Source organism: Stigmatopora argus, chromosome 20, assembly GCF_051989625.1.
Source record: "Stigmatopora argus isolate UIUO_Sarg chromosome 20, RoL_Sarg_1.0, whole genome shotgun sequence".
NCBI lineage: Eukaryota > Metazoa > Chordata > Actinopteri > Syngnathiformes > Syngnathidae > Stigmatopora > Stigmatopora argus.
In genome coordinates this window covers 7,940,121-7,952,620 of record NC_135406.1, presented here as the reverse complement: position 1 = coordinate 7,952,620, position 12,500 = coordinate 7,940,121, and the positions used below count along the sequence as shown (strand labels likewise).

The following is a 12,500-nucleotide window of genomic DNA, read 5'->3' as shown; positions in this document are numbered from 1 at the left end:
ACTGAGCAGGAAAACATTGTTCTCATGTGTGGGTTTTGTTCTTTTAAGCTTCTCCTTTGGGAAAATGTTCGACCACAAACTGAGCAGGAAATTGTTTTTTCACCAGTGTGGGTTCTTATGTGGGTTTTTATCGTTCCCTTATCTGTAAATGTTTTACCGCAAACTGCACACAAGAATGACTTTTAAACTGTGTGTGTTCTTGCATGACTAATTAAGCTTCCCTGTTTTTTCACCATTGTGGATTCTTGTGTGTATTTTTAAGTTTCCCTTCTCTGTAAATGTTTTACCACAAACTGAACACGCAAATGGTTTTTCACCTGTGTGGGTTCTTGTGTGCATTTTTAAGCTTTGCTTGTGTGTAAATCTTTGACAACAAACTGAACACGAAAATGGTTTTTCACCAGTGTGGATTCTTGTGTGTATTTTTAAGCTTTCTCTCTCTTTAAATCTTTTACCACAAACTGAACACGAAAATGGTTTTTCACCTGTGTGTGTTCTTGTGTGCCTTTTTAATTTTCCCTTCTCTGTAAATGTTTGACCACAAACGGAACACGAGAATGGTTTTTCACCAGTGTGGGTTCTTGTGTGTATTTGTAAAACTTGCTTATGAGAAAAGGCTTTACCGCAAACTGAACACGAAAATGGTTTTTCACCAGTGTGGGTTCTTGTGTGCCTTTTTAATTTTCCCTTCTCTGTAAATGTTTGACCACAAACTGAACACGAAAATGGTTTTTCACCAGTGTGGGTTCTTGTGTGTATTTTTAAGTTTCCCTTGTCTGTGAATCCTTGACCACAAACTGAACACGAGAATGGTTTTTCACCAGTGTGGGTTCTTGTGTGTTTTTTTAAGTTTCCCTTGTCTGTGAATCCTTGACCACAAACTGAACACGAGAATGGTTTTTCACCAGTGTGGGTTGTTATGTGGATTTGTAAAACTTGCTTATGAGAAAAGGCTTTACCGCAAACTGAACACGAAAATGGTTTTTCACCAGTGTGGGTTCTTGTGTGTATTTTTAAGCTTCCTTTCTCTGTAAATCTTTTACCGCAAACTGAACACGAAAATGTATTTTCACCTGTGTGTGTTCTTGCATGACTATTTAAGCTTCCCTTATGTGTGAATGTTTGACCACAAACTGAACACGAAAATGGTTTTTCACCGGTGTGTGTTCTTGCATGACTATTTAAGCTTCCCTTCTGTGTGAATGTTTGACCACAAACTGAACACGAAAATGGTTTTTCACCTGTGTGTGTTCTTGCATGACTATTTAAGTGTTCCTTCCGTGTGAATCTTTGACCACAAACTGAACACGCAAATCGTTTTTCACCTGTGTGTGTTCTTGCATGACTATTTAAGTGTTCCTTCCGTGTGAATGTTTGACCACAAAATGAACACGAAAATGGTTTGTCACCTGTGTGTGTTCTTGCATGACTATTTAAGTGTTCCTTCCGTGTGAATCTTTGACCACAAACTGAACACGCAAATGGTTTTTCACCTGTGTGGGTTCTTATGTGCATTTTTAAGTTTTTCTTGTGTGTAAATCTTTGACCACAAACTGAACACGAAAATGGTTTTTCACCAGTGTGGGTTCTTGTGTGTATTTTTAAGCTTCCTTTCTCTGTAAATCTTTTACCGCAAACTGAACACGAAAATGTATTTTCACCTGTGTGTGTTCTTGCATGACTATTTAAGTGTTCCTTCCGTGTGAATCTTTGACCACAAACTGAACACGCAAATGGTTTTTCACCTGTGTGGGTTATTTTGTGCCTTTTTAAGTTTCCCTTGTCTGTGAATCCTTGACCACAAACTGAACACGAGAATGGTTTTTCACCAGTGTGGGTTCTTGTGTGTATTTGTAAAACTTGCTTATCAGAAAAGGCTTTACCGCAAACTGAACACGAAAATGGTTTTTCACCAGTGTGTGTTCTTGCATGACTATTTAAGCTTCCCCTTCTGTGTGAATGTTTGACCACAAACTGAACACGAGAATGGTTTTTCACCAGTGTGGGTTCTTGTGTGGATTTGTAAAACTTGCTTATGAGAAAAGGCTTTACCGCAAACTGAACACGAAAATGTATTTTCACCTGTGTGTGTTCTTGCATGACTATTTAAGTTTCCCTTGCGTGTAAATGTTTTACCACAAACTGTACATGATAAGGGTTTCACCCCGGTGTGGCTCCTCATATGTCTTTTCAAAGTAGACTTTTTCCCAAAGATTTTTCCACACTGAGAGCATTTCCAGAGTGGGTTCACGTTTTATTTCCATATAGTCCCTTAAAGGTATTCTATTGACATGACACTATAGTAGCGTACGTACATTTTCATGAATTTGCACTAGCACCATTCGAAGAAAGACGTAATAAATTATATTTCTATTTAAATGTAACCACTCTAGGAGGGAAAGAATGAGTCTCAACGCGTGTTAATACTTAACAACGGCATTAAACAGTAGCTTTCCTATTATTGTATCCTTGTCACAAACAATGTATTTTTCAAATTACGCAAAGCGCGAGCGCCCCCCAGAGGCGTTCAAGAGTCATTCCTGCTACTCGCCCTCCAATTTTGGCTACATGCTTGAGTGACATAACACTTATTTGCATGCTGTAAATCGAAAATTCAAATACTAGAGATATAGATGCACTAAACAACAACGAGAGCAGCGTTCAAACAACGGTGTCAAAGTCGCGGCCCGAGGGCCAAATCTGGCCCACTGCCACTCGTTGGTGCGGCTTGCGAAAGTACTTCATATTTAATGCTAAAGTTCAAATGCAGCTTCTAAATAAATAGAATACTAACTATGATCAGAAATCATCCCTACATCACTCCGCACAGACATTGTTGTATGCCCTTGCAAGGCAAGAGCGCTTCACCTCATACCAGTACCATCAGAGGAGGGGATCGAGATCACCTTCGAGCGCAAGAAGGCCGAATACTTGAATCTGTGTGCCAGAAATTTGTCTGGAAATGCACCATCTACCCAGTCGAGGTTTGCTGCCGAGGCAACGTTGGGCTTCTCCCATTGTTTTTAATCCCAACATTCATTCATTCATTTTCTGATATGCTACATCGTGTATAGGGGGTGCTGGAGCCTATCCCAGCTGCCTTCGGGCCAGAGGCGAGCAACACCCTAAATCGGTGGCCAGCCAATCGCAGAGCACGAGGAGAAAAATAATCATTCACGCTCACACTCATACCTAGGGGCAATTTAGAGTGTCCAATCAGACTATACATCTATTTCAATCTCATTAATCCCCCAAATAATAATAGACCTGCTACTGAATAAAAGATAATGCTTTTTTAATGCCTTCCCTTTAGCGAAAGCATTTTAACTAAATTAAAATCTAAAACATAAAAGAAAATGTTTACAATGAAAAGGCTCCAAAAAAGATTTGACTAATTTTAAGGAGTTACATCACCAGTGAAGAAACTTTTCTGACCAATAGTGCCATACTTTGAAAAATGCACCTATAAACAGTTTTCAACTCATGTTGCTGTTGACGAGAATACTACAGTAGTAAGTACTGCATTGTGACGAAATGGATGTATGGCGCCCTCTTATATATATATATATATATATATATATATATATATATAATATACATACACATATATATATATATATATATATATATAAAATCGGATTAAAAGAACTGGATGAAAAGCCTTAAAACTTTTTTTATAGATCTAAAACAATGTTTATTTGAGCATTTTTTCTTAGTAAGGGAAGATGTCTTAATCATTTGTTGAAAATATTTCTATATAGTTATTTTTACATTTTACAAAATACTTATTGAACTAAAACACACAAAAAAAAATTTGGAGGGAAAAATTTCAAATATTCGTTAAAAATGGGAAAATCAAGACATAATTTACATCTAGTGGTTGGTCCGGATTAAGGGAATAATGTAAATAAAAGAAAAAACAAACTTTTCCTTTTGGGTTTAAGACACCTTTGAGAAATTGCTAATTTTCTAATATAATTTCTTAAAATGCGCTTCTTCGATAACTTGTGATTGACAGTGTCTTAATTATTGTGTACAATGTCCACGAATACTGAAATTAAAATTAAACAAAATTTCTCCGGACCACAAGAGAGCGGTACCTAAATAAGAGACTAATTCCTGCGAGTTCAAACCGTTTCAATGAAGAACTACTTCTCCCGTGATGCCAATCGGCAAAACAGAACAGCACCATTATCAAGGACGTTTTTCTGCGCATGCGCGTTTTGCGACGCCTCCTTTTGAGACGCGATCTTCAAGTGATTTATGTTTAATTTAATTTTCAATTAAATTCAAACCTGCACAAACATTTATTGCTCAAACCACATGTCAGAACATTTGAAGAATAATTATTTCCTATGTCCAACTCTCTTACATTTATAAACTTAATGCATCGAAGGAAGTGACGCTGCCACCACGCATGCGCAGTTTTCGCCACCAAACTTAACCTATGGGTCCCAGTCGTGTCTAGCTTAAGCTACTTTATGACCTTAAATATCAGCCAAAATCATTTTCAAGACCTCGTTGAAGCTTTGTGCGCTACTTTAGCTCAGCCTGTTAGCATATATCAAAGGAACAACTCTTCAAGTCGTCGAAGAACTTTGAAGCTTTGCGCCCTCTTTAACTTAGCCTAGTTAGCAGCTATCAATGGCGTCTCCATCAGAATTTACGTGTGGGAAAAGAGCAGCAAAATTCCACGAGGAAAACTCGACATTTTGCAAAATAATGCATGCAAAAGTTGTCCTTCACAGACTACAAGGTGGGTCCATTTTTATATCTATATATTTCCTAAACCATTAAGGCGTAATGGTAATTGTAGAAGTGCTATTTTTGTGCGCTGCAATCCCTCAGCATTTCACTACATCGCAGATTTTTTAATGCAAAAATGTTTTTTATTTTGTAAATTATTTTTCAAGCGGGAGCAACTCCCATGTCTCCCGCTTGCTACTAGGACTCAGCACTGAATATTTTTATTTTATTTTAAGTTCTTAAAAATGTGAAAAAGCAGCCCAGAGGAGCGAGTGGTTAGCGCGTCGGCCTCACAGCTCTGGCGTCCTCGGTTCAAATCCAGGTCAAGTCCACCTTTGTGGAGTTTTCATGTTCTCCCCAGGCCTGCGTGGGTTTCCTCCAGGTACTCCGGTTTCCTCCCACACTCCATAGACATGCATAGACTTTGCATAGTAAGGCTTTTTTTAATAATAAAAAAGACCATGTAAAGTAAAGCATTAGTTTCTTTAAAAATGACCATTTATGGAAAGGCTTTTTTAAAAAAAAAATGTACCTTTTTTATTTTGACGTGTGTGGGTTTTCTCCGGGTACTCCGGCTTTCTCCCACATTCTAAAGACATGGTAGGCTGATTGGACACTCTAAATTGCTCCTAGGTATGAGTGTGAGCGTGAATGGTTGTCTGTCTTGTTGTGCCCTGTGATTGGCTGGCCAACAATTCAGGGTACCCCCCCCCCCCCCCGCCTCTGGCCCAAAGTCAGCTGGGATATGCTCCAGCACCCCCCACGACTCTGATGAGGATACAGCGGTTCAGAAAATGAGATGAGATTAAAGAATCCTTTGGGTTTAATAAAACAAAACATTTTTAAACATTGAAATGTGTAGGTGTGCTCTTAATTGTACTTTAATTTTGAAGGTGAACTCTGTTTTCCTCAAACTGTTGATTACAATGCGGGTCACCCGCAAGTGCTATAATTATTGCTTGTTAATTAAACATTTGCTGTGGCAGCCTGCATATTACAGGAATACCTTGACATACGAGTGTCCCAATTTACGGGAAATTTGAGAAACGAGCTACTTTCCGAGCAATTTTTTTCCTTGAGATATGAGACAAATTGGAGATACGAGCTTATTGAGATGGTTCCATGTGGTCGAATATGTGTGGGTGTGTATAGTCATTTGAGTTTATTTCAGTTAAATTTCAAGTTAATGTCATGTTACGACCCTAACCACCACCGATATAAGTATAAGACTTTACATTCCCAGTCTAACCTAAAGGACTTCTCGTTAGATAGACAGATTATGAAACATATCATTTATTTTCGTGTCTTTGCAGGTTTCAGAGAATATCTTGGTCCTGATGGGAAAGAGTCTGCTGGCCTTAAAAAGGAACTCGAGCTCCCCCAAATCAAAGGGGAGGAGCCAGAGTTCTCTCAACAACAAATGAGAGTCAAGCGACTTCCAATCAAGAAGAGGGAAGAGGATCTGGGCGTGACCAGCAGAGGGGCGGAGCCTGCACACACCTTAACCTTACCCCAAATTAAAGAGGAGGAGCCAGAGTTCCCCCAACAGCAAATCAAAAAGGAGGAAGATGATGTGACTGTGTCAACTGGTGAGCCTTTCAAGAGTGAAGAGGATCTGGGCGTGGCCGGCAGAGGGGCGGAGACTCCGAACGGCAGCTCAGCAGAAGGGCTAGCAGACAATTTAATTGCTCCGTTATCAGATAGCAAAGACTTGCTTTATGACAATGAAGGTCTTAAGAACGGCAAACTCTGGAAATGTTCTCAGTGTGGAAAAATCTTTGGGAAAAAGTCTACTTTGAAAACACATATGAGGAGCCACACCGGGGAGAAACCCTTATGTACAATTTGTGGTAAAACATTTACACACAAGGGAAAGTTAAATATTCATGCAAGAACACACACAGGTGAAAAAACATTTTCGTGTTCAGTTTGCGGTAAAAGATTTACACAGAAAGGACGCTTAAAAATCCACACAAGAACCCACACTGGTGAAAAACCATTTTCGTGTTCAGTTTGCGGTAAAGCCTTTTATCAAAAGCACCACTTAGAAGACCACACAAGAACCCACACTGGCAAAAAACCATTTTCCTGCTCAGTTTGCGGTAAAGCCTTTTCTCAAAAGCACCACTTAGAAGACCACACAAGAACCCACACTGGCGAAAAACCATTTTCCTGCTCAGTTTGTGGTCAAGCCTATTCTCTAAAGCAACATTTAAAAAGACACGTAATAACCCACACTGGCAAAAAACATTTTCCCATAGGAGAAGCTTAAAAGAACACTTATTAACCCACACTGAAGAACAATGTTTTCCTGCTCAATTAAAAAGCTACACAATTGAAAAACTATATACTATAAATATATGGACAAATACTAAAATTGTTATCACGACAAAATAAAATAAATCAGTCGATAGGACAACTACGCCAAGCAGCCCCAGACTCTACTATTTCCCGTAGATAAAGTTCTGCGTAGTGACTGCTGGGATATAGAGTTCTTAATACACCCAGTTCTTCAATACACTTAGTATGACGGCGAGCACACTAATTTGGTGCTCACCGTCATTTCGGCTGTATTTACAAAAGAAATCCTGCCGCTAAATGTTGGCGTCAACAGAGCATTCAAAGCTAGACTGTGAATTATATATATACAACTACGCCAAGCAGCCCCAGACTCTACTATTTCCCGTAGAAAAAGTACTGCGCAGTGACTGCTGGGATATAGAGTTCTTCAATACACTCAGTATGACGGCGAGCACACTAATTTGGTGCTCGCCGTCATTTCGGCTGTATTTACAAAAGAAATCCTACCGCTAGATGTTGGCTTCAACGGAGCATTCAAAGGTAGACTGCGAACTATATAAATATATTTATATATATATATATATATATATATATATATATATATATATATATATATATATATATATATATATATATATATATAATATATATATATATATATATATATATATATATATAATATATTATATAATAACTCAAAGCTTGCCGTCATTCCCGGAGGCTTAAGAACTACAACCGCTCGACCCGGCGTTTTGGAAGACTCATTTGGGCAATTGTTGAATTCGGACACAGAAAATGAGGACTTTGATGGATTTGTGGGTGATGATGACATAAGTAAGTTGTAAAATGTCTAAATAAAGTACAACCAAACTCAGTTTTGCTTCCGTTACCTTTTTAAAAACATGTTTTTAGCGTGTGGGTGTAGCGTGCAAGAACTATATTTCCCAGCAGTCACTGCACACCGGAACCCGGAAATAGGCTACTTCCGGTAGCCAGCGCTATTGCGTTTCGATGTTCATCCATATATAATATATATGCGTCTAAAAAACGGTGCTTTGTGTGTTTAAAATACAGAAATAGCACCCGTTACTGACACTGCAGCTATAAATACGATGCGCCGAATAGTCGTGAAAATACGGTACCCACGTCGGTCAGAAACCCTTTTTCTGCTCAGCTTCTTGCCAGATATTTAGTTGTAAGGATAGACTTAAAAGACGCAAATGTGTTGTGATAAGCTGTGGCCAATCACAGCTTTGCTTGCTTTTTCAATTTCTGTATGAAAGATCATTGTAAGTGAAGTATAATTGTATTTTGCATTCTGAAAATCTTGTTTACACTTTTTAATGTGTAATATCGATCCACACGATTCAAATACAGTAATACCTTAAGATACGAGCTTACTGCGGGGTCGAGCTAGTATGTCAATTTACTCGTATCTCAAGTCAATTCTTCCCATAGAAATGAACAAAATACAAATTAATCCGTTTCCATCCTAAAAAAAAACACCAAAATTTGTTTTAATTTACTACCGACTCACAATTGGGAACCATCTGGTATGCCAGGGGTCCCCAAACTTTTTCCTGTGAGGGCCACATAACTTTTCCCTTCTCTGATGGGGGGCCGGTGTCAGTTTGTAACAGAAAAAGTGTGACGATCGTAGGGGAGCTTAATTTTTTTTTATTGTTTTCCAGAAAGCCACACATAACCAAATAACCCTTTCCAGGTTCTTTACAGAAAAAAGTCAGAAAACAAATAATAAAACTATTAATGAAATAAATAATAACTAAATAACCCTCTCTGAGTTCTTCACATAAAAACAGGAAATAAATAACACTATTTATGAAATAAATAAGAACTAAATAACTCTCTCTGGGTTCTTCATAGAAAAAAAGCCATGGAACATTAACTTTCTGTTGTGCCATGCACAATCTTAACAGATAAAAGTTCAGCTCAGTTGTCAGAGCAGAATCTCTCTGACACATATGAGCAGTCTCCTAAAGTTCTTGTGTTTCTTCCTTATAATCCTTTTGTTCCAATAGGCTTGTAGACACCGCTGTTTGCAGCTCTCTCATCAACTTCCCTGTGAAAACCACAAAGGAAGCAGGTTGAGAAACTGAACTAAGTGAAACCGCACTTACACAGCACAATACATTTCACTACCAGTATGGTTGTAAAGATGGATTTTATCCCAGTAGATTTTATTATGATTATATTTGTTTATGCTCAGAATGACTCATTCAAATCAGAAAAGTGAGCTTACCTATGTCTGTTCATCAGTGTGAACTGTGGGCCTGCATCTGGCTGGTGAGAAGTTGAATATCAGGTTCCATTCTAGTTACAGCCAGTCTCAAGCACTGATGCAAATGTTCATCTGTCAATCTTGATCTCATCGGAGTTTTCAGCAGTTTCATGCGAGAAAAGGTTTTCTCGCAGATATACGTGCTGCCAAAAACTGAGGACATTTTCATTGCATGTTTTTTGATGTTTGGATATGTGTCGTTTGGGAGGGAGGGATAGAAGTCAATGAGACTGTTGAGATTGAATGCGTCTTTCAGAACATCACAGTTCTGTAACTCAGCCAACTCAAACTGATATGAAGGCTGGGCTTCATCAATGTCGGCAACAAAGGGGTTCTGAAAAAGACGGATTTCTTTTGCATGAACATGTAGTTCAGTGAATCGCACACCGAACCCCGCCTTCAGCATTTCCAGTGCTTACACGCACTTTTCAGCTGGGAACGGGACCGCTGGGTTCTCTGTCGACAGGTTTTGGGTAGCAGGAAGATGGACAAAGTTGCGCTTTTTCACTTGTTCCAAAAGCAGCGCTAATTTCACCTCAAATGCTTTTATGTGTGAATACATGTCGCAAATGAGTTTCCCTTCGCCTTGTAGCTGCAAGTTAAGGCGGTTAAGTATTTCTGTCACGTCTGTTAAAAATGCGAGGTGCCATTTCCATTCTGGGTTGATCAGCTCTGGGACCGTTTTGTCTTTTAAATGAAGAAATGCGTTAATTTCGGGTAGAAGCTCGTAAAAACGCCTCAAAACTCTGCCCCGGCTCAGCCATCGGACCTCTGTGTAGTACAGCACATCTCCGTGCGTAGACTCCAGTTCAGACAGGAATTCTTGGAACTGCCTGTGTTTAAGTCCCTTTGCCCTGATGAAGTTTATGCACGACACCACAACCTTCATTACAGAATCCCACGTCAACACTTTGCAGCACAGTGCTTGCTGGTGAATTAGGCAGTGGACTCGTAGCGGGGCGGTGAGACCCCTTTTTTCCAACTCACGGTTCATGCGTCCTATTAAACCGCGAGTTTCGCCCACCAAGCTAGGAGCCCCGTCAGTCGTGATGCTAGCCAGCTTTGACCAGTCCAGGTCCAACTTCTCCATGGTTTGGCACACTTTGTCAAAAATATCCTCTCCCGTTGTGGTCCCTTTGAGACTTTGGAGGGCTGCCAGATCCTCGCATATCTCAAAGTTTGCGCTAACTCCACGAATAAAAATGAGCAGTTGCGCTGTGTCTTGCACGTCCGTGCTTTCATCCAGTGCTAATGAAAAAAAGTCAAATTCTTTCGTCTTCTGCTGCAGCTGGGCATAGACATTATTCAAGATTTCTTCAACGCGTCTGGTGATTGTACTCGCCGACAGACTTACGGCATTAAATGCATCTTTCTTCTCGGGACACACTTCCTCCACGACAACATCCATACATTTCTTAAAAAACTCTCCGTCAGTGAAAGGCTTACCGTTGCTTGCTATCAGTTTAGCAACCCGAAAGCTGGCCCGAACGGATGCCTGCTTCAGCCGAGCTTGACGTAGAAATGTAGTCTGCTGAGATAATAGTCCAACTTTTCGCTTTGAGAGTTTGTCTGCTCGTATTTGGCCTTGCACGCTATCGTACTTGTCTTTGTGACGGGATTCATAGTGCCGGCGAAGATTGTATTCTTTGAATACTGCCACCGTCTCTTGACAGATGAGACAAACAGCCTTTTCTTTGCATTGAACAAAAAAATAATCGTTTGTCCACTGCAGGTTAAATACCCTGCATTCTGAATCAATTTTTCTCTTAACTAACCTTTTCGCCATTATTCCGTTCTCAAACAGGTTCAGGTTGCACAGTTTTTATATGCTTGAATAGCATCGCAATAGCGATGGTACCAGGGCTCCGCCCTCACCTGCGATCGTCCAGATGTCTCGCTAACACTGCTCATGCATGCAACGGTGGAAGTGCCCGCATGCATCAAAGGCAAACACTCTCCCCGCGCGTGTCACCAAAGAACCAATGCGAAGGCCCGCTTCACTGGGATGATTTGTGGGCTCAGCAGGGGTGCAATGAACCAAACACAAGATTAAAACGTCCCAGTCTTCAAGGCCAAATAGGAAAAAAATCCGATAGCGTCTCTGGTATTGTTCAGAGGGCCGGTCCAAATGTGCCGGCGGGCCGTAGTTTGGTGACCCCTGCTGTACACAATAATTAAGACTCTGTAAATCACAAGTTATCAAAGAAGCGCATTTTAAAGAAATAATATTAGAAAATTAGCAAGTTCTCAAAGCTGTTTTGAAACCCAAAAGGAAAAGTTTGTTTTTTTCTTTTATTTATATTATTCCCTTAACCGGGATCAACCTATAGATGTAAATTATGTCTTGATTTTCTCATTTTTAATGAATTTTTGCAATGTTTCCATCAATTCTTTTCTTTTTGTGTTTTAGTACAATAAGTATTTTGTAAAATGTAAAAATAACTATATAAAAATATTTTGTTTACCACTTTAATTTTGAACTTAAAAAAATATTTGGTTTCCATTTGAAATGAAAAAGAAATGATTAAAATACATATTCCCTTACTAAGAAAAAAAGCTCAAATAAACATTGTTTTAGATCTATAAAAAATGTAAAATGCAAGGCTTGTCATTCAGTTATTTAAATCCGATTTAAATATATATATATATATATATATATATATATATATATATATATATATATATATATATATATATATATATATATATATATATACAGTGGTATCTCGTCACACGACCGCTCGACATACAAAATTCTCGTCTCACGGCGGAAATTTCGCTCGAATAATTCGCCCGTCATGCGATCAAAATTTCGTGATGCGACCAAGCTTTTTTGCATATCTTTCGTGTATAACAATATCTACGAGCACTGAACGATTAATTCAGACGAGTTTTTCGTCCTACGCATCGACCAGGAAACGCACAACGCGCATGCTCGGGCAAAAAGAGGGCTTTCTGGGTAATGAAGTATACTCGTGCACACAACGCCGATAGGCAATGGCACTCTTTCTCAGAATGAAACTTCATTACCCACAATCAATACGTGGGTAAGCTCAGCTGTTGCATTTCCTGTTATTTTTATTATCTAATAAGAGGAGTATTATATTACTTCTCGTTCCCTGCTCCTAAGAACATCAGCGGCACTGGTTCGCAA

General features: G+C 39.2%; 1 protein-coding gene and 1 long non-coding RNA gene across 2 annotated transcripts in view; both read right to left on the bottom strand.

Annotated features, from left to right (window-relative positions):
• LOC144066109 (uncharacterized) overlaps window positions 1-2,810 on the bottom strand; it is a 3,678-nt gene extending 868 nt beyond the window's left edge. Inside the window, exons 1-2 of the mRNA XM_077589457.1 lie at window positions 2,795-2,810; window positions 1-1,301 (exon numbers count right to left, since the gene is read on the bottom strand). The exon at window positions 1-1,301 is cut by the window's left edge and continues 868 nt beyond it. Of these exons, the coding sequence (XP_077445583.1) occupies window positions 208-1,301; window positions 2,795-2,810 (1,110 nt within the window). The 3' untranslated portion in view covers window positions 1-207. The remainder of the gene's footprint in view (window positions 1,302-2,794) is intronic.
• A 5,894-nt stretch (window positions 2,811-8,704) lies between these two features.
• LOC144065846 (uncharacterized) lies at window positions 8,705-9,726 on the bottom strand. The gene is made up of 2 exons (XR_013297341.1): window positions 9,308-9,726; window positions 8,705-9,127 (listed from the first exon to the last, which is right to left on the bottom strand). It is a non-coding gene; the product is annotated as an uncharacterized LOC144065846 (long non-coding RNA).
• Window positions 9,727-12,500: the final 2,774 nt, after the last annotated feature.